This window comes from Pristis pectinata, chromosome 4, assembly GCF_009764475.1.
Source record: "Pristis pectinata isolate sPriPec2 chromosome 4, sPriPec2.1.pri, whole genome shotgun sequence".
Taxonomy (NCBI): domain Eukaryota; kingdom Metazoa; phylum Chordata; class Chondrichthyes; order Rhinopristiformes; family Pristidae; genus Pristis; species Pristis pectinata.
In genome coordinates, this window is record NC_067408.1 from 6,904,164 (window position 1) to 6,927,951 (window position 23,788).

Genomic DNA, 23,788 nt, shown 5'->3' on the forward strand with positions numbered 1-23,788 from the left:
CTTAAAAGCAAACATAATATTTCTAACAGTGGCAAAGTCAGCAAGTTGACTGGTTCTGGTACAGAAATTCTAATACTGCAGCATTTGCATTCTTTCTCTTTAGCTTTGCAGCATGTAAGGAAACAATGCTTTACATGGCTCTCAATTCCAGGTGACATTTTGAACTCCCTATTTACTCTTTAGATAACACCTTCAACTTTTAATCCTCCCCATTGCATAGCTTACTTCTGCCTGAGGTTTATGAACACACTCCCTGTCCACTTGTTCTACATTCTTGCAAACATGTTAGAAATCTGTTCTCCTGTCGTTCCCACACATGTACAGGTACTTTCAGTGTGACCCAAAGCTTCCTTTTCAGCCTGATCCTATTCCTAGCTTACATACATGCCCAGCAATTCATTCCTCTATCAGTATCACAAAATGCTTTACAGAGGAGTGGCAGAAAGTTCTACACTGCCTTCAAAATCCAGTAACGGTGATTTTCAGACCAGAGGGCACTGCTGATACAATACAGCATGTTTTGTGCTAGAGATTGGAGATGAGCTTCACAGCAATCTTCTCAGCTAATCATCTTAACTTCATTAAGTCATAAATAGGCTTGAAATACACAGGCAACATTACCGTTACCTCTCCGATTCATGCTCTATTTCATGTTGGTCACAATCAATGTTTATTTGAGAAAAAAACTTGAAAGTCTTGGAAGAGCATAAATGCCTTCAAATAAATCAATGTCATGTGCAATGCCACATGGTTTAGTTCTTACCAGAAACTCCATAAGCAAATCCATTCTTCAATTCAATTACTTTTTCCTGCTTTCCTGACAACATGCACAATTATTGACTCTTATGCTTTTTAGACCCACATTGCAATTAGTATGACATTTCTCTCAGTACATGTGACAATAATAAACCAAATGATCCCAATGCTCTATGGAATGTCAAGGGTAGATGGTAGAATCTCCAGGTGCTCATAGCCTGACACTTCTGTGGAGCCAACGTTACTTGCCACATTCATTCATGCTGGACCTTCCTTTAGGTCTTGCCACATGAATTTCGTGTTGAGGAGGTGTGAATTAAACATTGTGCAATGATTAGCAAACATCCTCACTTCTGATCTTAGGATGAAAGGAAGGTCAATGATGAAGCAGCTGAACTTTGTTGGATGAGGACACCAGCATGAGGAACTCCTGAAATGAAATGGACTGGGACAATTGATTTCCAACAATCACAACCACCTTCTTTTGTCTGAGATAAGAATTAACTACTGGAATGCTCTTGATAGGATGTCCACTGACTTCAGTTTTACCAGGGTTCCTTAATGTCATGCTTGATGCCAAGGGCAATCACTCTCATCTCTACAATTCTTCAGATGCTTGGACCATGTAGTGACCAGGTCTGGAGCTGAACTGATCTGGCAAAACTCCAGCTGGGCAGCAGTGAGCAAATGCCATGTGATAGCACTGTCAATGATATCTTTCATCACTTGCTGATGTTTGATAGCTGACTGATTAAGTGGGAATAAACCATATCTTATGTCCTACATTTATGTGAAAGGGGAATACCTGGGCAATTGTCCACATTGTCAGGTAAATGCCAGTGTTGGAAAGTTACTGTAATAACTTGGCTAGGATGTTGTCTGCTCTTGTAGCCTTCATTGTTTGCAGTGTTCTCAGCAGTATCCTGACATCACATGGACCGAACAGAATTGGCTGAAGTCTGAAATCTATAATGGTGGGAATCTCAGTTCAGGGGCAATTAGGGTTGGATAAATACCAGCATTGCAAGTGACATTCACATCCTGTAAACAATGCTCCATTAAGTGTGTCTCATGTGCTATCTCCACTTGTTATTAACTTCCACGGGCTACCACTTCTCAAACATTTAATGAACATTCTATGACTTGATGATTTAAAAATCCTTGCCCTCACCAATGTCATGGCTTAAAATAGAACCATAGAACAATACAGCACAATACAGGCCCTTCAGCCCATGTTGTGCCGACCTTCAAACCACTCCTAAGACCATCTAACCCCTTCCTCCCACATATCCCTCTATCTTAAATTCCTCCATATGCTTATCTAACAATCTCTTGAACTTGACCAACTTATCAGCCTCCACCACCACCCCAGGCAGAGCATTCCATGCACCAACCACTCCCTGGGTGAAAAACCTCCCTCTGATATCTCCCTTGAATTTCCCACCCATTACCTTAAAGCCATGCTCTCTTGTATTGAGCATTGGTGCCCTGGGAAAGAGGCGCTGGCTGTCCACTCTATCTATTCCTCTTAATATTTTGTATACCTCTATCATGTCTCCCCTCATCCTCCTTCTCTCCAATGAGTAAAGCCCTAGCTCCTTTAGTCTCTCCTCATAATAGAACCATAGAACCGTACAGCACAAAACAGGCCCTTCGGCCCACCATGTTGTGCCGTCCATCAAACCACCCTCACACTATCTAACCCTTTCCTCCCACATACCCCTCTATCTCACATTCCTCCATATGCCTATCCAACAAACTCTTGAACCTGTCCAATGTATCTGCCTCCACCACCCCAAGCAGTGCATTCTATGCACATAATCCATACTTTCTAATCCAGGCAGCATCCTGGTAAATCTCTGCACCGTTTCCAACGCCTCCACATCCTTCCTATAATGAGGCGACCAGAATTGGACACAGTACTTAAGGGTGGTCTAACCAGAGTTTTGTAAAGCTGCATCATTACTTCGTGGCTCTTAAACTCAATCCCACGATTTATGAAAGTTAACATCCCATAAACTTTCTTAACTACCCTATCCACCTGCGTGGCAACTTTCAGTGATCTGTGAATATGAACCCCCAGATCCCTCTGCTCCTCTACACTGCCCAGAATCTTGCCATTTACCTTGTATTCCGCCTTGGAGTTTGTCCTTCCAAAGTGTACCACCTCACACTTCTCCAGATTGAACTCCATCTGCCACTTGTCAGCCCAGCTCTGCATCCTATCAATATCCCTCTGTAAGCTTCGACAGCTTCTTTTGATCTCTGCAAAATTCCCCGGCCCAAACTTGAGTTTGCCCACTTCCTACGTTCCTTTGTTGTGTCCCACTCTGGTCAGGAAGAATCAACCATTTCTGGCCCTGCTTTGTGAAATTCCTGGCCTCATTTCTCCTCACTTTCAAATGCCTCCTCAAAGTTTAATTTTTCAACTAGATCATGCCTGGCACATAATCTTAATTAGAATTAATGTTTATTATTGAAACATTAAATTTTTGTTTAAAACTGATGGAAACAGCCTACGTTAAAAAAGGCAACTGAAAAGTCAACAAATGGTGTCACCAATAATTTTGTTTTTATACACTGCAGCAGTCTCTGAACGAACTAGCACCAAACTACAGCATTTTATTCAAACTTGAGTGACTTCCTCAGATCTCCTGTATCGTTTATGCTTTCTATCAAAGTATTACCAAAAAATTAAAAGGCAATCTTAAAAACTTTCAAATTAGCTGCTCTTTGAAAGCATCCAGAGCATTTTTTTTTAAGTACGCTGCAGTCTAAAAAAAAATTGTACTTTGTTCTAAAGCCTTTCAGTACACATTTTCGATGTTACACCTCACCCTTCAAGCAGTGCTAACACTGTAACCTCAATTAATTCTATACAATTTTCTTCCATATGTAAATCACATACTACGCAGGAGGACATTGCAAATTCTAACACGGATTTACTGATTCTTCAGCTCATTAATTTTTTTTCTTCTACTAAACTATCAATTACAAAATTAAAAGGTTCTACAAGTTTAAAACTTCATGCAAGCAAAGGATAAGAGAAATTTACAGTTCAGTAACAATTATATTTAATGATGACAAGAGAGACTACCAATATATTGTAGCTTGAATACAAATGTAATTTTCCTTTGATGCTTGGCTTCAGATACTCCAATTTTAGAGTACATTAGACACCAACTGTACAATTCAATGAAGTACTGAACAGCTCCTGACAATTAGAGGTGGTGGCAATACCTGCAACCTTAGTGATGATTCAGTTTGCATTACTACTAATAATGCAAAATTCAGAGAGACAGTAGGAAACTTTAATGTCACTCTCCTGTTTATACTGATAAATTGTAACTGAAACAACTTAATAAAAAATAATAAAATCATGAATGTGGGCAATATAAACTGTACTAGTTTAGTCCAATTTTACATCTGTTCTCAATGCTACTACTTTACACAAACTCTAGACTAATTTAAGATAATTTGAAAATTAAATGTGAAAACACAGAATAATGAAAGAGCACAAATGGAATGCAGAATTTCCAGAGTAGAGATCAAATCAATGCAGTTTGTCAACACTGAATCTCTTCTTCAGAGAGCATAATACCTTATCTATTTCTGTCATTGCTTAAGTGCTTAAGATGGATTTACTACATTCCCTTGTATATTAATCAAGTTGTATGAGATTTAGAAATGATGGAATTCCTAACCTACATATGAGCCCATACCATCTGTGATACTGGATAGGGAGCTACACAACACAGGATGCCTTTGCCTGCTAGTACTCCCAGGCAATCTTCCAGTGTTACGACTAGTCATTTGTCTGTTTTTCACGTTGTTGCTGGATAAAGGATTCCTTTTCTACAATTTAAAACACATTAGTTGAAGAGTAAATCATTAAAAGATGCATAGACAACATTTGGACAGCAACCCTTACCAGAACTCAAACCCCAGCTCTAAAAATGAGGGTAGTATTTCTGATTTGATGACAGGCAATTGATTTAGACTGTTAAAAGGTATTCTAGAGTATTGCACAGTAAAGCAACATGCCATTCCATTCAACAGGTCCTTCTCGGTGTCTTCCTGATTTACATCATTTAACTGTATCAGAATATCTTCGTTACTTTCTGCCCATGTGTTCACTTAGATTTCCCTTAAATGTATACATGCTTTGGTTCAAAATGGTTATGTGTCCTATATTTCTTTTGAATACTCTACTGGGTTTATTTGTGACAACCTTACAATTATGGCCCCCAAGATCTGGTCTCACATGAAAGCAGATTAAGTAATTTCTCTCTTCGTAGATGCTGTCTGATTTGCCGAGCACACTGTTTTCATATCTCTATCAAATGCTGTTGTAAAGAGTACTAAAATTTACAGATTTTGTCCTCAATATATCTCACAATGCTTTAAATGAGAAGGCAGATTTTAAAACTGCTTTAGTTGCAAGAGAAAAAAAAGGGAAATTAAATCTATTTCTCAGTACATGGTTTAAATTCATGTTTAACCAAATTTGCAATTTCACATACTTCTTGTCATGACTAAAAGCATTTTCATCTTTCTTAAATTACCTCAGTGTTTGCATGACCTTAATCTCAGTTTCTGGAGGCACTTGGTCAGACAATTGACACATCAAATTTCTGGATTCCAAACTGAACAACAGGGGTGTTGAAGAAGCACATCATGCATGTTACATCTTTCTCTAATAGGGCCTTGCACTAAACTTCAGGGCATTGCTTCTTGCTCTGGAAACAACTAAATAAAGTGTACTGAGTGAAGAATCTTTGTATTTTTCCAGTAGCTACGCTGATTACCAAACTGAGGACATTGTTTCAAAAACCGATGGGAGTGACCTCAGAAAACTTACAATAATGAGTGAATTACTGTTTTTTTTCTGGTACCAAACAAGGATTAAAAAAAATGTGAATTTTCTTTAGTTCATTAAAATGGTCAGAAGTGTATTCAGTTAATTTATGCTGTTAATTTGGCTGACAACTATGCAGAGCTGGGGACATCTTAATGCGCAGTATCAAAGCCAAAGTGGGAGAAATACCACAAAACAAGATCCTATAAAGGCATCAAAACTTATTTCTAGTGACTGGAAGTTTCATAATTTCTTCCCCCACCCCCGAACAACTTGTACTTACACTATCACATTGGGTGACTTCACCAGCTTCACTCTGGGTACAAGCAGTGTAAAATTTTACATGGAAAGGAAGAAACAAAACATTGTAGAACCATGGATAACATTAATATCAAATTGAAATACTATCTATATGGATAAAGGAGTCACCAAGATGCATGCAAATAAGTCTTATATGGAATGCACAGTTGAAGGAGCAGCTCCTGCAACGGGTCCAAGATCCAGGTATGTTCATTTCTAGAGGAACTGAAGTACAATATTGACAATGTACACAAGACATTATTTTTATGGGTATAAATATTTTACATCTTTTTCTTGCTTGTCTTCCAATATACTTTTCGCTCTTTGTCAATGCAATTCTCACTGGCTTTATTCTTGGCTCCTCCATCTTTAGTCAGGGGTAAATGTGTAAAGCTTTATTCACACTTGTTTCATCCACACTGCAGAATGCGAAAGTTAATTTTTGAACTAACAAATCTTATTCATGAATACTCATCCAAATTTTCTTATTTCTCTTTTTTGAGAGTTTCTTACTCTAAGTTACTTCCTCTTGTAACTTAGTGCTCAGATTGCTGCTTCATCTTTTCTCTTATCGGATAATTGGAACGCGTTCCATTCCTTTTTGACATTTTCTGTAATTGTAGGCTTTTTTAAAAACCTCTCTTTTTTCATTTACAGCTCACTCTCTCTCAGATGTGTACTATTCATGGTATGATGACCCTAGACCAATAAAGCATTTAAAGATTAGAGACACAAGGATTAAAGTGTCCTTTGATAACTTGAAAAAAAATGTACTGGTAAAAACTATTTGACTGTACTATTTATCAATATCTATAAATAGAGTACTGCAATTAAAAGCAGACATCCTCACAACTGTAAATGTTGGTTGCAGTGCCGACCTTGATCTTCCTATTGGCTGCCGCTTTGATTTTCTATCTCACTACCAGTCTGACATGCCTTTGAGTGATCTCCTGTACTGTTAGAACGAGGCCCAGCATCTTCTATCCAGCATGCAACAACCTACCGGGCACAATTGAATTCTACTTTAGGTGACTTGTTTCTCTGTATGGATCAAAACTGACCAATTTTGTTGTAGGTCATCCATCTGTAACATTGACTCAGTTTTCCCTCTCTCCATTATCACCTGAGGCATCTCCTACCACCCTGTATTTTGCAGCTTTTATACTCCTTCATGTTTCCTCTCAATATTCTATCAACTGGATGACTTCATCAATAGTTTATCCCCAATGTCAACTCTGGCCTTCCTTTGTCCTGTCTGTCCCTTCCCCACCCTCTCTAAATTAAAACTACTTGGTTTTCCCTTCTTCTCAATGTGATGAAGGGTCATGACCTGACGTGTTACCTCTCTCTTTCCACAGATGCTGCCTGACCTGCTGTGTTCTTCCAGCAATTTTTGTTTCTATTACACACTTTCCCAAACATATTTGCACTTTAATTAGATCTGAATGATCTATATACCACTAATTGCATTTGTTACATATTCTTCACACTCAATGATTAAAATTTTAATTTCAGTTTGCGGGTACAGTGGGAGTGGTTGGCGAAGACACTTTCAGATTGTGTGAAGATTGGCTTCCTATTTCACTCTTACATGGTTTGGCTCCAACTTACAAGTTAATTTAACTAGAGATAATAGTTCCCGAAATATAATCTGTCAGATCAGTGGTGTCACCGCAATGCAGAACTTTCCTCTTGTTCTTTCCTTCTGAACTCAATTTCCCTTTTTATGCTTGCTTAAAGACTAAACACCGCCACCTTTTCCAGTTCTGATCAAGGATAATCACTCTGCGCCATTACTACTTAAACTCATTATTTGATAAAACTGTAGTACTAAAACAATAAAAATTTATCTGTTACCCAATGCTCACAGTATCATAAAGTTGGCATTAGCCACAAAGGTCACATTGAATGGAGAAACCAACTTTAAGGCTCCATCCCAATTTCTATATTTCATTCCTTTTCTTTTAAATGTCTGAACAAATTCACTATGGTTTAGTGGAGACCACTCTTCTCCGGCATAAGATCGTAGATTCAACTTCCTCTTGACATGAACATTAAAACCTGGGCTGTCCCTCCATTACGTTACTGAGGGAAGGTTACACTATTGGATGCTCTGCCTTTCAAATGATACTCAAGACCAAAGATCTGTCTACTCACTCAGATGGGCTGAAACAATGGCAAACATCAGAACAGAGAAAAACAAGGCCAAGGTTTATCCCTTCACCTACATTACAAGAAAGAGATTAACTGGCCATTATCAAAATTGTAGGAGGTTGTTGAGCATTGACTGGCTGCCTCATTTCCTGCAATATTACAGTAAATATACTTCAAAAAGTAATTCATTGGCTGTCAAGCACTTTGGATATCCTGAAATGAATACAAAAGCTCCTATATAAATTTTTCCATTTTCTGATTAAAAATATGAAGCACAGGCAGTGAGGAAGGCAAATCCTAGAATCAATATAGGAACCAGCTTTAAGTTAAAGGATATTGTCATTTTCTCAACAAACTTGTCTTGCTCGTTGTTGGATTGTGGGAAACTATCAAGGTCCTTTTGCAGTCTAGTAATGTGTTTCCCCATTTGTTCCAGATTCTTCTGCAACATTTCTGCTGAAACTGTAGACGGCAAAGATATTAAGTGTCTGAGAACTACTTACTTTACAGCGTCTCAAATATGCACTGAGTGCAATTACAGGAATAGATCCGAGCTACAACTATCCTCAGGAAGGAAATCAACCAAGGTTACTCATTGTCATCCAGTGATTCTACTAAGAAATAACCCAAGTATACAGGTTGCATGAGGAAAGGCTTGAATAATGTACAAGAGATCTGAGAGGGGAGAGAAACAATGGTTGCTCCTTGGGGAGTATAGATCTTGGGGATATAATTCTGCCTTTTTTGGAATTCTACATGGAGAAGGCAGTGGAAATCTGGAACTCCCTTCCACAGATGTACAAAGATTTATGAGAATGTTGCCAGGACTCAAGGGCCTGAGTATATAGGAAGGTTGGGCAAGATGGGACGTTATTCCTCATATCATAGGAGACTGAGGGGTGACCTTATAGAGATGTATAAAATCATGAGGGGCATAGATAAGGTGAATGCACACAGTCATTTTCCCAGGTGAATCAAAAACTAGAAGGCATTGGTTTCAGGTGACGGGAAAGATGTAACAGGGACTTCGAGCAGAGGGTGGTGAGTATATGGATTGAGCTGCTGGAGGAAGTGGTTGAGGTAGATACAATAACAAGACAGTTGGACAAGTACATGGGTAGGAAAAGTTCAGTGAGATATGGGCCAAACAGGACTAGTTACATGGGCATCTTGGCCAGCATGGATGAGTTGGTCCGAAGGGCCTGTTTCTGTGCTGTATTACTCTATGACTATGACCATGTCACTGATGCCTTGTCAACTGTTAACTTTAAATCAAAGATTGATAGATTTTTGTTCAATGGGAGGAAGTAGATGTAGTTAGGTCATGGACCAGCCAGATTCGCTGAGTGATGAACAGTTATGAGGAGCAAAATGGCCAACTCCTGCTCCTATATTCTCAATCAATCCATAGCTTGTTAGCTGGTGATTACTTAGACTTGAATGGAGAATGGTACTGTTGACTGACTAAGTTTCTGTGAAACCAAATGACAAGAGCTTAATTTCCAAAAACAAATACTTCCTTGACTGTCTTCACATACATTTACTGCCTGGAAAAGGTTACTGAAAGGCAATCAGATGTGGCTTTTTAACAGTTTCTCTAGTGTTGAAAAGAGTGAATAAAGTGGGTGAAGAATTAATCAAGTCCTGTTCGCACTTGGTTAGATTTGGAGTCTCCTCAGGATCCGGCCTTGGCCCTTTACCAACAAACTGCCCTTTGGTGTCATTACTCAGCACCAGTTGTACCTGCAAGCTGGTTGCATGTACAAATGGTGTTGGGTAATGTCACCCACCAGTTTGCCTGATTTTCCCATGCTCAACAAATAGTAATGGGAAAAAAAATCCAACATATAGTAATGGAAAAAGAAAAGTCACAACTCTTATCCTTATCCTCAATCATTGTCCATCATCTAAGTTTAACTGGATTGGTTCAACTATATCATTCTATTTTAGCCCATACTAATCTTCTAAGCACATCTACTCTATTACCAAGACTGCTTACTGAACATCTCACCAACATCTCAGGCTGCTTCAAAACTTTGCTGAAGTATTCTTCCCTCCATGGCTTCACAATTCTTTGTTCCTGTAATGTTTTCCTATGACCTTTTGAAGTCAATGGATGCCTTCAGTTCTGGCCCAGAATTTACACATCTGTAAATTCCATTAACGGCAACAGTATCTTTAAGTTTTTATTTATTTTTTTTATTTATGGACATATGTTGATAACTGTGGCATTTACTGTCCATCCCTGCTTGTCCTGAATTGAGGTGTGAGGTACCAATTTAATCACACTGGTCCATCTGAAGTCACAGACAGGCCATATCTGGACATAGGTTAAATTCTTTCTGGATGGACATTGGTTAACCGAGTGGTTTTTGGAATAATTCAGCAGAATTATGATTGCTTTTATGTTCAATTCCAGATTTACTTAATGACGTGAAATTGAATTCTCCTGCTGACATGGTGGGGTTCCAACTTGCACCACTGGATCAATGTTCCAGACACAGGCTGCTAGTCCAGAACCTTAACCACTGCGCTGCCATACCCATTGGGAACTGGGATTCCAAGCCTGCGGTCCGTTCTATAAACTTCTCTCTAAATCTATCCGTACCACACTCACGACCTGCCTTAACTGCACGTTTTCTTATGTAGCTCACTTACATGAGTTTATAATACCCGCACAAGCACCTTTGGGATGTGTTGGTATTGTTGAAACAAACAAGCCAAATGACAACAGAAAAAGGTTAACATTTCATTCGAGGGAAAACATTAACTTCTTTGATATTTCACAGAAATGTCTGGTAATTGTGCCCATTTCTGGAGTGGGGGGGGGGGGGGGGGGGGGGGTGGGGGGAGGGTGGTGAGGTCTCCAGTCAGAATACGACTGCAAGACCCATCATTTTTGTTTATATTTCCAGCGTTATCTTATTTAATTTTTTATCGAGGGTAGTTTTCCCATTCAGTCAAAAAAGGGTTAAGGCAAAACGCAGCATCCTGAAACAGTGAAAGCTCTTGATGGAACCACAGTGAGCCCTAGCGATGATAATTTTTACTGCGAAATGAGTTCATTTTAAAGCAGTGCTCTGATTCACTAATTAAATTTGCACAAATCCCTGTCAATGTACATCTGCAGATAGGCTGCTGACATCAGTGGGTTTGCATCAATCTCAAGCTATTTATTCCTTTTAATATGATCCTGCATTTCAGTACATTTGAGGGAAATCTAAAAGCACTGCGCAATGCCCATAAAAGCAAACTGAATATTGGAGGCAGAGCTTTCACTGCTAAGTAGGTCAGTGGCAGAGATGGCTGCTACACCAGCTCTAATCAATGGCTATCCACTTCACAGTGTGCATTAATGGATGGTGAGATTAATACTTTCTGGTTATTATCTAGGTCATTCCCTGTTTAAAAGCCTTGCACATTCTTTACCTCGGCTTGCTTTTTCCACGTGGTTTAGTTCTTCAGTGAAGCGAATAACTTCAGGGTACTGTTCTTCACAGATTTCTGCTAAAAAGTGCATCAGTGTCATCTTCAGATCAGTTGATTTTGTATCTCTCAACTGCACAAAAAAAGAGAAAAAATACAATATTAATTTATATTTAAAACAAAGTCTGGAGAGGCAAGTGTATTTGTGTCTGCAGAGGCTGAATTTTATTGTCTTGGGGAATAAAACTATATCCTCCCAATGACAGTAAGTGCTGGCAGAAAATGCTGGTAGAGAAGCAGTCCTGATGGCACTGGAATCAAAATGCTTGGCCCAATTGCTCATTCTTCATCATGAGAGTGGGGTTAATTAGGCTTTTGGAGAAAATAATTGTAAAATCAACATCCCATTTAACAGGTCACCTGTTAATATCTTCCTTCAAAGTGCATCTACAGGATGTGGGACCTACAGCCAGTATCAGCATTCACAGCCTGTCACTAATTGTCCTTGAACTTAGTAGCCTGCTAGGTCATTTCAGAAGGCAGCTAACAATCAACCACCATTCTATAGGTTTGGAATCACACAGATCAGATTGCACAAGGATGGCTGATTTCCTTTCCTACAGGATATTACCAAATTAAATGGGGTTTTATAGCAATTGTGGTCACCACTACTGATACCAATGTTGGGATTTCGCCAAATTAGTCTAGGCCCCTGGAATATTAACCAAATGATGTAAGGTAAGATACCTTTATTAATCACATGTACATCGAAACACAGTGAAATGCATCTTTTGTGTAGAGTGTTCTGGGGGCAGCCCCATAAGTGTCGCCACGCTTCCGGTGCCAACATAGCATGCCCACAACTTCCTAACCCGTATGTCTTTGCAATAAAAGTGTAAGTAGAAGCTTGTACTAAATGCAAAATAAACATCTCACAGCAGGCAAATCATTTTTCCCCCAAATCAAAGCACAATTGTTACAATTTATTATACTTTTAGAACATGAGTAAATCATAAATACAAGTCTACATCACAGTAATAGTGAAGTACGTATAGTTTTACATATCATACCTCTGATAACCATTATGTTATTGTGCACTTTTATTACCCATTTAAGTCAAGGGAGAAAGAAATTTGGGGCAGTTTTGAAATGGATGCTGATTTGTTGTCACCCATCTTACACTCACACAAAGTCAATATTTTCCAAGAAGAACTCGATGTTCTGTGTAATTTTGATACTTTTACTGTGTTGACATTAGATAAACAAATAGCAATTTTATATTTTACTGCCTCTCCGGCTCAAATGTACTGAAGCCCATAGCATTATTATCCCAACTAATGAAACAGGTACCTCAAACCCAAACAAAACTGATCAGTAAATTCCTGTTTTTGGAGATCAAATTAACACATTGCTGTTATTAACTGAATAATGGTACTGAACTTATTAAAAATGAAACATATGTTTTGAAAACATATCCCATAGGCAAAATCTGCTCTAACTTATCAAAAATGCCCAGTACTTTTTTTCCCAAAATACTATCGAGATGTAAATCTTCCAATAATCAACTTTTATCGATACACCATAGAAAGCATCCTATCTGGATGTATCACGGCTTGGTACAGCAACTGCTCTGCCCAGAACCACAAGAAACTGCAGAGAGCTGTGGACACAGCCAAGCATGTCACAGAAACCAGCCTCCCCTCCTTGGACTCTGTCTTTACCTCTCACTGTCTCGGCGAAGCAGCCAGCATAATCAAAGACCCCACCCACCCAGGTCATTCTCTCTCCTCTTCTCTCTTCCATCAGGAGCCTGAGGGCACGTACCACCAGACTTAAGGACAGCTTCTACCCCACTGTGATAAGACTATTAAACGGGTCCCTTATACGATGAGATGGACTCTGACCTCATGATCTACCTTGTTGTGACCTTGCACTTTATTGCACTGCACTTTCTCTGTAGCTGTGACACTTTACTCTGTACTGTTATTGTTTTTACCTGTACTACCTCAATGCACTCTGTACTAACTCAATGTAACTGCATTGTGTAATGAATTGACCTGTACGATCGGTATGCAAGACAAGTTTTTCACTGTACCTCAATACAAGTGACAATAATAAACCAATACCAAATAAACAATGAGACTTGCTGAAGATCCTGTGGCAGATCTGAATGAAATCTAACTCTACAACATAACTCCCTTGTGAATTACTTCTTTGATTAATGGCAGTGAGTAGGAGTGGTGAGATTTTAAAGTATCTCAGTTCTGTTGATGAAACTTGTGTGATGGCTACACAAGAACAAGATTGAGTTTAGTGTAATGACCTTCACTCCTTCACCATTGAATAGCTTGATGATTGGAGTAAGATTAGTCTGGTTAAACCTAAATGCAAAAAACTGTCTTCTGCAGCATCTGTACCATCCCAGTTTAAACCCATGGGAAGGAAGCTGCAAAACGGGCAAACAAAAATGAATTTAAAAAAAAATCAATGAAACACAAGGAAATATTTCAGAATGTGTTCAGGCAACCGCTGTATGTTGAATTCCATTTAATATTCATCTTCGTCATGCATCAGAACACAGGAAATAGCAGAAATGAAGTATGTGCCTCCCTGAGCCTGGTGTCATTTAATACCACGCCTGACCCTATATCTTCATATTCTGCATGCCCTTCGATTCCCTTGTCTAAAAAACATCTCAGCCCAGAACACAAGCATCATGATCCTCTGGGAACTGCCATAATTACCATACTATTCTGTGAAAAATAAAGAATAGGAGCCTCAAAATGGTCGATTCATGATCCTGAGGCTGCCAACCTAACATCTAGACTCTCCTGTTAAGATGCCTCTTAGTATCCACCCTATAAATCCCTTCAGAATCTTGTATGTCTCAATGAGATCACCTTTCATTCTTCCCTAATGCTGTAATTGTCAGCCAATTCCGCTCAGTCTCTCCTTACTAGAGGATCCCTTATCCTAGGAATCAATCCATCGTAGCAAAAATGTGGTAAAGTCAAAGCATCTGTTCCATGATTTCATTCTTGCCATCTATGTGGGCTACTTGTGCGGGTCCACAAAAGAGTGGAAGGAATAAATTGGGTTATTTTGAAAGAGCTTGAAGAGGTCAAGTTAATAAATAAATAATGAGTGAAAGTATTACAAAGCCATTAGCATTACTGGGTTTGTGCATTTACTGCAATGCACAGGGCATTACCAAACCATCTCTTCCTATTCCTGCATCAAGCATGAACATTAAAACAAGGCACAACAGAAGAGAGTAAGATTTTGTTCATTCACAATCCACAGAACTTACTAACATTTTCAGGAATTAGTTAATTATTTTGTTAATGGGTTTATAATTATTGTGCATACAGTGATAATTCTCAGATTATTTATTTATTCATTCATTCTCTGGGGATCTGGGCATTGCGAGCAATCACAATATTGCCCATTCTAACTGCTCTTGAGATACTGATGATAAGCAGCCTTTTTGAACCACTGCTGACCTCTTAAGTGAAGTAATGGCCACACTGCTGTTGATTAAGCTCTGATGAACTATGATGCATTTCCAAGTCAAGATGGAGAGAGACTTGGAGAGGAACACACAAGTGGTGGTATTTGTTGTTCATGGTGGTAGAGGTCTTAGATTTGCGTGGTGCTGTCAGGATAACCTAGCTGAGTAATTGCAGTGCATTTTGTAGATGGTACATACAACAGCCATTGTTTGCTGATGGTGAAAGGAATGGATAATTAGGTGGTAGATGGGGTACTGATCAAGTAGGTGGCTTTGACCTGAATGGTGTCAAGCTTCTTCTGAGTGGTTGGAGCTGCATTCATTTGGGCAAATGAAGCGAATGCCATCGCATCCCTGACTTGTGCCTTGTAGATGATTTATGGAAGATGGTGGTGGAAAGGCTTTGGGGTTTCATGAGGTGCCCACTAACACAGGTTAAAATATATAGCAGCAGGTGGGGGAAAAAAGCCCAAAGCTCAGCAAAATCTCCCTTTAAGAGCTAAATAGGATAAGAAAAGATTGATAGTGTTGTTTAAGATTATGAAGGATCCCAATCCATAAAGAAAAATGTCTTTCCAAAATTTAAAGAGTCAATAACTAAATGGCACAAATTTAAGCTGTTTCATGAAAGTAGTACATTTTACTGCACAAGTAGTGAGGATCTGAAATGTGAAGGTGGAAACAGATTTTTACAGAGGTTGCCAAAGGGAATGGATAAATATCTGTAGAGGAAACAAAAAGTTATGGGAAGTATGTGGGTGTGGGGCTGGACAGATTTCTCTGTGAAAGAACCAATGCAGACTCGTGGGCCAAATGGCATATTTTTGAATGTTCTCCTTTATGATTCTGGTTGGCTATGTTATGAGTTTTCTTCTGTAACCAATTTGATGGTACAGTAGCAAATGGAAAAGGGGTCCAGCAAGATCAGCAGGATACTAATAGACAAAAAAAATACCTTTCACTCTCAATGGCAATATAGTTCCTGAAAGCAATAAGGTTACTTCTGGCAGAAGATGTATATGGAGCAAGTGCCATAAAACTAGTCACTGTTTGACTGATCTAGACCAATACAAATTATGAAAACAATGTGCGACAACACATGCACCTGCAAATTGCATACTTTTTTAATTTAGTTTCTTCACTGGTTTCAGAATATTTACTTCTGTTTATGTAATGTCATTTTGTTAAATTCTAGCCTGTTTACTTGGTTTCGGAATATTTATTTCTGTTTGTGTAATGATGTTTTGTTAAATTCCAGCCAGTTTACTTGTAATTTTTACCCTCTATCCTATTAAGGGAAGTAAAAATGCATTTTACCTCTGGTAGGATGTTCTTTTTTAGCGAAACTAACCATTTGCACAAGACCTAGCACCTTCTCTCTGTTTAAAATGCTGAATGTTCTCCTCAGGCATCTCTTTCCTGAAATATTGGTACATAACCCACTTGAATCTCAAAAATCACAAAGAATTATTCAATTCTAACCTATTCTTTGACCAATGGTCTGAGCACAAATTTTGGCAAACTAGTACCAGTAGTATTTGGGACATAAAATGCCAAGAGATAAAAGAAAACAGAAAAGTTTCCTCTGGATCATTGAAGAAAGGCAAATAAAACAAACAAATTGGTAAAAGGACAGAAAACAGAAAGGCAGTAGAACGAGAGGAACAGAGCCAGAGATGGCTGGCAAAGCAATATGTCGCAATTCTGGAAATTTCTTCCTTTTGATACAAGTTGGAGTAGGAAACTTGATACAACTTTGCATAGTCTATATTCAGTCTTCCCACTAAAGAATTAGGAACAGAAGTGCCACTATATAATGGTAGCAGCTCCATATAATTTACATCAATATGGTTCAGGGTTGCAAAACTAATGTTCCAAATTGCTTTACTTAACTTTCCTATAAATGAACCATTAGCAGTTGGCATTGAAGGTCTGAACTTCTTTCTAAAATTGATTTAAAAAACTCAGAATCCAATTCAAATTGGAGGCCGGCCCTCTTAACTCCTAATGTCTCTTCTCAGTGCCAATGTGGATAAAATCAGGTGCTAAAATCAAGTGGCTCACCATCCACAGATTAAACTTACAATAAATAAAAAGCTAATTTTTTACAAGTTTCTAAGGCAAGAACACAAGAGTGCATCAACTGATAGCTCTTCCCCAGAAATGGTGTTTATGAAGAAGCAAAATGGTCACCCTTTGGTACAGTTCGATACTGAGAGGCTGGATTATGTGGCTGTAGTATCAACAAAACTGTTGGGGTTTGTCGTCACTATGCAGTAACGCAGACCTCTGATGTGTACTCGTGAAGTTAAACACAGAAACTGAAAAGCTGCTGTCAGTGATTCACTGCTCCTCTGAGGGGGGCAGTGTTTTGCAATTTTCTTCAGCATATTTTTCTTTTAAAACCTGACCTTGTTTTTCTTCATCTTTGAAAATATTACATCTGTCCTTTGCTTTATTACCATTTATTAGAAGAATATTCAGATAAGTGCGAGGTGTTGTATTTTGGGAAGTCAAACCAAGGTAGGACTTGCAGTGAATGGTAGGGCCCTGGGGAGAGTTGTAGAACAGAGAAACCAAGGAGTACAAGTACATAGTCACTGAAAGGTTAGCTGAAAGCGGCGTCACAGGTAGGTAGGGTGGTGAAGGAGGAGTTTGGCACACTGGCCTTCATCAGTCAGGGCACTGAGTATAGGAGTTGGGACGTAATGTTGCAGTTGTACAAGATGTTGGTGAGACTGCACCTTGAGTACTGTATACAGTTTTGTTCACCCTATTACAGGAAAGTCATCATTAAACTGGAAAGAGTGCAGAGAAGATTTACAAGGGTGCTGCCAGGACTCGAGGGCCTGAGTTATAGGGGGGGAAGTGGATGGACAGGATAGGATTTTATTTCTTGGAAAGTTAGAGTCTGAGAAGTGACCTTACAGGAGTGTATAAAATCATGAGGGGGAGAGATAGGGTGACCCACAGTCTTTTTCCCTAGGGAAGGGGGACGAAAAATTAGAAGGCACAACTTTAAGGTGAGATGTGAAAGATTTAAAAGGGACTTAAGGGGCAACTTCCTCGCGCAGTGTGTGGTGCATATATGGAATGAGTTGCCAGAGAAAGTGGTTGAGGCAGGTACAATAACAACATTTAAAAGACATTTGGATAAGTACATGGATAGGAAGGGTTTAGAGGGACATGGGCCAAATGCGGGTAAATGGTACGAGCTTGGGTGGACACCATGTTTAGCATGGATGAGTTGGGCTGAAGGGCCAGTTTCCATGCTGCATTACTCTATTACTCTAATTCTTCAATAGAATGGTTGTCCAACCTGTTTGACAATATCACTGTTATTGGGCATTAGTAATCCCCTAGAACTAATGCCTGACAGGAGCAGATGACATAGAAGAGAAAATATACATCATTTGATTTGGAAATCTTTTGGCTACCTTCCTTCAAGGTCAGTAGTGAGTATTGTTACTTTGTAACAGACCACAAAAACCCAGAGTAATGAGTCTACCATTTGTTCGTCTCCCAAATTGCACTTGAAAAATATAATCCATTTTAAAAGAAATTGCCTATGGTGGAGGGACAAGGGACTGCAGATGTTGACATCTGGAGCAAAAATAACTGTTGGAAGAACTCAGCAGGTCAAACATGTGTTGTTGGTGAGTAAAATTTATTTCAAAATAGAGCAACGTAAAATAGGAAGACACTGAGCACAAAAAAAATGTGGGAAATCAGCAGATGAAAGAGCAATGCAAAAGAATTACTGCCTTCACAGTGGTGTGGGCAGCTCATCTACCTGGAGACCCAGAGGAGATTACAGATGCTGGAATTTGGAGCTATGAAACACCCTGCTGGAAGAACTCAGCAGTTTGAGGAGCATCTGTGGGGAGAAAGGATTTGTCGATGTTTCCTTTCATTATGACTACATTGGCTCTCCTCTGCTCCCGTTTCTCAGAAGACAATCTACTTAGGCAAGTGGAGGCTACACCAAAAACATCAAGGCAACAGGCTGCAGGTTAAAATGGGGTAAGCAGGCACTCCGTGGGGAGTAGTCCTTTTCCTGTTGTTTTTCTTGAGGCTGGACCTGATTCAGCAGGTACACCTCAAGTTTTGCCTGTGGCTAAAGGGGAGACAAAGATCTCTGTCAAGGACCCAGCAATCTCTTCCTTTGCCTCCCTCAATATCTCCCTCCCATTAGGCCCTGGGGACTTATCCACACTCTGTCTACACATCTTGCTGCCTCGGTAAAGTAGCCAACATGCCCACCCACGCTGGACATTCTCTCTTATGCCCCCTCCCATCAGGCAGAAGATACAAAGGCCTGAAAGCATGAAACCATATTTAAGGACAGCTTCTATCCTGCCGTTAAAAGACTATTGAACAGTCCCCTTCTATGATAAAATGGATTCCTGACCTCACAGCCCATCTTGCCATGGCCTTGCACCTTATTGTCTGCTTGCACTGCACTCTTACTGTAACTGTAACACTTTATTCTGCATTCTGTTTTTGCTTTTCCCTTGTCCTACCTCAATGTACTGATGTGATAAAATGATCTGTATGGATGGCATGCAAAAACAAAGATTTTCACTGTACCTCAGTACATGTGACAATAATAAACCAAATAACATTAATGATTTTGTAGACATCCAACACCTTTTTAATATTGACATGCTGTGGAATGTCAATATACCCCTCTCTAATTTCACCATCTTCCATGCCATTCTCCTTGGTGAATACAGATACAGAATATTCATTAAAGACCTCCCCCACTTCCTTTGGCTGCACATATAAAATTCCCTGCTTTGTCCTTGAGTGGACCTACCCTTTCCCTAGCTACCCTCTTGCTCCTAATATACATACAAAATGCTTTGGGATTCTCTTTAAACCTACTTGCCAAGGACATTTCATGGCCCCCTTTAGCCCTTGGATTTTAGCATCTCCTTTGAGAAAATTAAACATGAAAGTGAACAATGATCACAGATCAGCAGTACCACTTACTTTACAAAGGAAGCTAATGTTGAATCCATATGCTCCAGCATTCCGTGACCCTGCGTTCATGAAGTTCCCTACCAAAAGGACGATTTCCATCAACTTGGAAAAGTTTTCACTGGATCTCACTTCCTCACAGGCTGCTTTCACTGACACAATGTCCGGCTTAATGTTATTAACTTGCTCTTCAAACTGCAGCTGGAATTGTATTGCGTTCAGACGGGTCTCCAGGCGGGTCACAGAGCTCATCTGCGATTGTGAAGGACAGACAAAATTCATGAATTCAACAGAAAACAAGAAAATACAATATTATCACATCTTTGTGGCAGAATGTCATCAAACATGGGCAAATAATTTGGGACAACTTCAATGTAAAATTGAGGGATTGCTGTACTATCGGAAGCACAGTTTAAATGATGCGTAGGCACGCACTGCTCCTGCTCTTGCAGTTGGCGGTACAAATTCTTATTTTGCAGAAAACTAGGGCAACCTGCACATTAATTGTTTGCCACATTTTGATCATGACTTTAAAAATTCTTCATTGGTTGTAGAGTACTTTACAACATTAAGTGCTGAAATGTTCTATTTAAAATTAGCATTTCCTTCTCAGTGAAATTTGCTCATCGGTACACAATATTTAAAAAAAAATTCACTGGCTGGGAGATATCTGTCAATGCCTCAAAGTTATTGAAAGTATTATGCAACTGCAAGTTTTTTTTAAAGAAAGCACTGCTAACTAACTTAGAAGGTTGGGTAGGAAGCACTTTTTAAATAATCCTTACTGGAAGTTACAAGCAAAGGTGTTTGGTGAAATAAGGCTCCAGTTCATCTTTGCTGCCCTCCATGATCTGATCATCATGTAGACTTTCCAAACCAGATTAAGTCTATTTGCATTAAACATTCAGCTTTCTGATATGTAAACTAATAATTTATAGTTTAAACTACAATGTTGGTGGTTGCTTTATGAAGAGTTATTTTGTGGGGTTTCTACTCAATGAAACAGTTTGGTGAAAGGTTGTTTCACCTGACTTCACAGTTCAGAACTAGGGTGTATAGTCTCAGGATACACAGTCAGCCATATAGGACCAAGACAGAGATAAATTTCTTCATTCAGAGGGTTATGAGCTTTTTGAACTCTCCATTGCAGAGAGCTGTGATAAACATCAGCACTTCTTTGTGCAGTTTTGGACAAAGAATCTGGAGAACAAAGGGACTGAATGGAAGTGTTGGATCATCCATGGGCTTGCTGAATGCTAGGGGAGACTTGAGAGGATATGATCAGGCTTATGTTGCCCATTACATGATGAAAATCTTTTTCTCAGAAAAATACATAGACTTTTTTTGTTTGATACATGACTAACAACATTGGCTACAATGGTAGCAGGGCGATATTTTCAAAGTTACTCAAGAGGCATACAGCCATAGGAAAGCAAGCTACAAGGAAGTAGCTTCCCCTACTTTGCTTTCCTTTATGCACTTTTGACAACTCCCTTCATCCTGTAGAACTACGTAACCCAAGAATGTATTGTAAAACAAGTAGTGGCACTGTCTCCACAGTCAGGTGAGCAGGATGACAAGAAGGTCCTAAGTACACACAAGTGCAACTAAGTGCTGATGTTTATAAAGCACTTCATTCAAATGAAGAGAAAAAAATTAAATCTGTTTGGACATCACTGGAAAAAAAGATCGAGTGGCAATCCAGAAGCAGTTGGCTTCCATAAAGTTTTATTTCTCTGTGAGGTATTAAATGTTATCACAATGAAAGGGGATATTTGTTGGAGAGAAATTGATTTATGATTTTAATATGATGCCAGGCAATGTTAGTTCAAGATGAAAGGAGCCACAATAAAAGGCGACCAACTAAAAGTGGTGTCCCATCGTGCTTCACAGGATTCAATATCAGAGTTCTGCTGGATGTGACCCAAACAGCAGCAGAGAATCAATTTTCCTTCAGTATAATTATTATCCTTCTGTGACATTGGAAAGAAGGAAATAATCTCATCCATAACACAACTTCCCTGAGCCAATGTTCAGTAATTCAGTTTTTTTTAAGCATTCATGGGCCAATTTCTGCTCCTGTGCCGATCATGAATGACTTTTGGCATCAAAAGGTTAGAGAGGCAGTCTTATTAGTTGGTGCATTTTACGACGAGTGCACCAAACTGCAACAGGGTGCCAAATTAAATTTAACGCAATCTGAATACGTAACAGGGTTAGAATGATATGAAGGTGAGAAATTAATTGAGACCTCAACAGGTACCAGAATACGACTTCCCAAATATAACAAAATGAGTACTACTTTTTCCCGTTTGATTGCTTTCAGTGTTAGTGGTACAAGAATACATACTACTACTCCAAACTGCTCTGGTTCTGAGAGATCATTGTACTCGTCCTTCAGCTCAAGTAAAGCACTCAACTGCTCCTGCGAAGGAAGCTGTTTAACAAGGTTCTGAAAAGAAGATAGATGTATATTATTATCCGCAGTTATATCAGTAACTTGACTGAAAACCACCAGCATGAATCTTATAATGCACAATAATTTGACCGTCATACAACTATGAAATGTGATAATGGCAAAAATAATCACAACAGTCAATAACAATTGAGTTAAAGTTAATTGCAAAATTGATCATAATGTACACTCAAGCTGACTTAAGCTCCAATGACGATTAGATGAAATTTCACAAAATGCATTAATAATTGAGAACTGCCAACTCATCCACAACATCTATCAGTTGGCTGGTATTATCAAAGTCACTTTCTTATGCAGCAGCTTATCTTCCATTGTCAAGTGCAGAGACTAAACAAAAACTGAGCTAAAAACAGAAATTGCTGGAAACACTCAGCATACCAAGCAGCACCTGTGGAGTGGGAAACAGAATGAATATTTCAGGTTGAAGACCCTTCATCAGAACTGTTTCCCATTTCATAGATGTTGCCTGACCTGCTGTATGTTTCCAGCATCTGCTGTTTCATTGATTTGCAAAAATTTGAACATTTAATGTATTCCAACTGTCGGCAAGTTCACAGACCCTCTCAGCTTTCCACTGAGAATTGGGTGGACACAATCTCATCTATTCCTTGGTTATGTAATGGAGCAGGAAGTGAACAGGTATGGAAAGGGATGATGCAATTATAACGGAACTAACACTTCAACATAGTTAATACCTTTAATCTTTTCTTGAGAAAATTAATTTGTTCCTATTATTCAGAAGTTCTGCATAAGAAAAACTGATAATGAACTTTTTTTTAAAAAAAGTGAATGAGTACAGGCTGCCAAATCAGTACAAGCAATAAACTTAAGCCAAGTAAAGCAGAATGCTGTATTGTGTTTTGGTGACAACTATTGAATGTACTACCAATTATGCCCATCTGCAATCCCCTAAGGATCAATACAAAGGTACCAGTGTAGGATTAGTGCAAATGGCTACTTGATGGTTGGCATGGATTTGATGGGTCAGAGGACTTGTTTGCATGCTGTATGCCTCTATGAATTTGGCACAAAAGTATGTCTATGTGCTGTGTTAGTTGTGGTTGCAATTAATTTGATTGTATGGCAAACATTGAAAATGAAACACATACTCAGTATAATTTATTAGCACATCTATAGAAAAGCTAATTATTATGCAGAAATTTCAACAGAGGCAGATAATAGATTGTTTGGCGGGGGGGGGGGGGTTGATGACAATGGGGACTATATTGAAATGTACACAAGAGATAAGCCATTTTCTGTATTTTGACTGCAGAGTTCCAATACTATCCTCACAGAATGGAATTCCCTCATATTCCATTATATT

The 23,788-nt window shown here is 39.0% G+C and overlaps 1 protein-coding gene across 1 annotated transcript in view; it reads right to left on the reverse strand.

The window, feature by feature from the left end:
* The window catches only part of LOC127569093 (protein diaphanous homolog 1), a 101,331-nt gene that overhangs the window by 62,251 nt on the left and 15,292 nt on the right, over positions 1-23,788 (reverse strand). Inside the window, exons 4-7 of the mRNA XM_052013428.1 lie at positions 22,339-22,440; positions 20,001-20,240; positions 11,498-11,627; positions 8,405-8,530 (exon numbers count right to left, since the gene is read on the reverse strand). Of these exons, the coding sequence (XP_051869388.1) occupies positions 8,405-8,530; positions 11,498-11,627; positions 20,001-20,240; positions 22,339-22,440 (598 nt within the window). The remainder of the gene's footprint in view (positions 1-8,404; positions 8,531-11,497; positions 11,628-20,000; positions 20,241-22,338; positions 22,441-23,788) is intronic.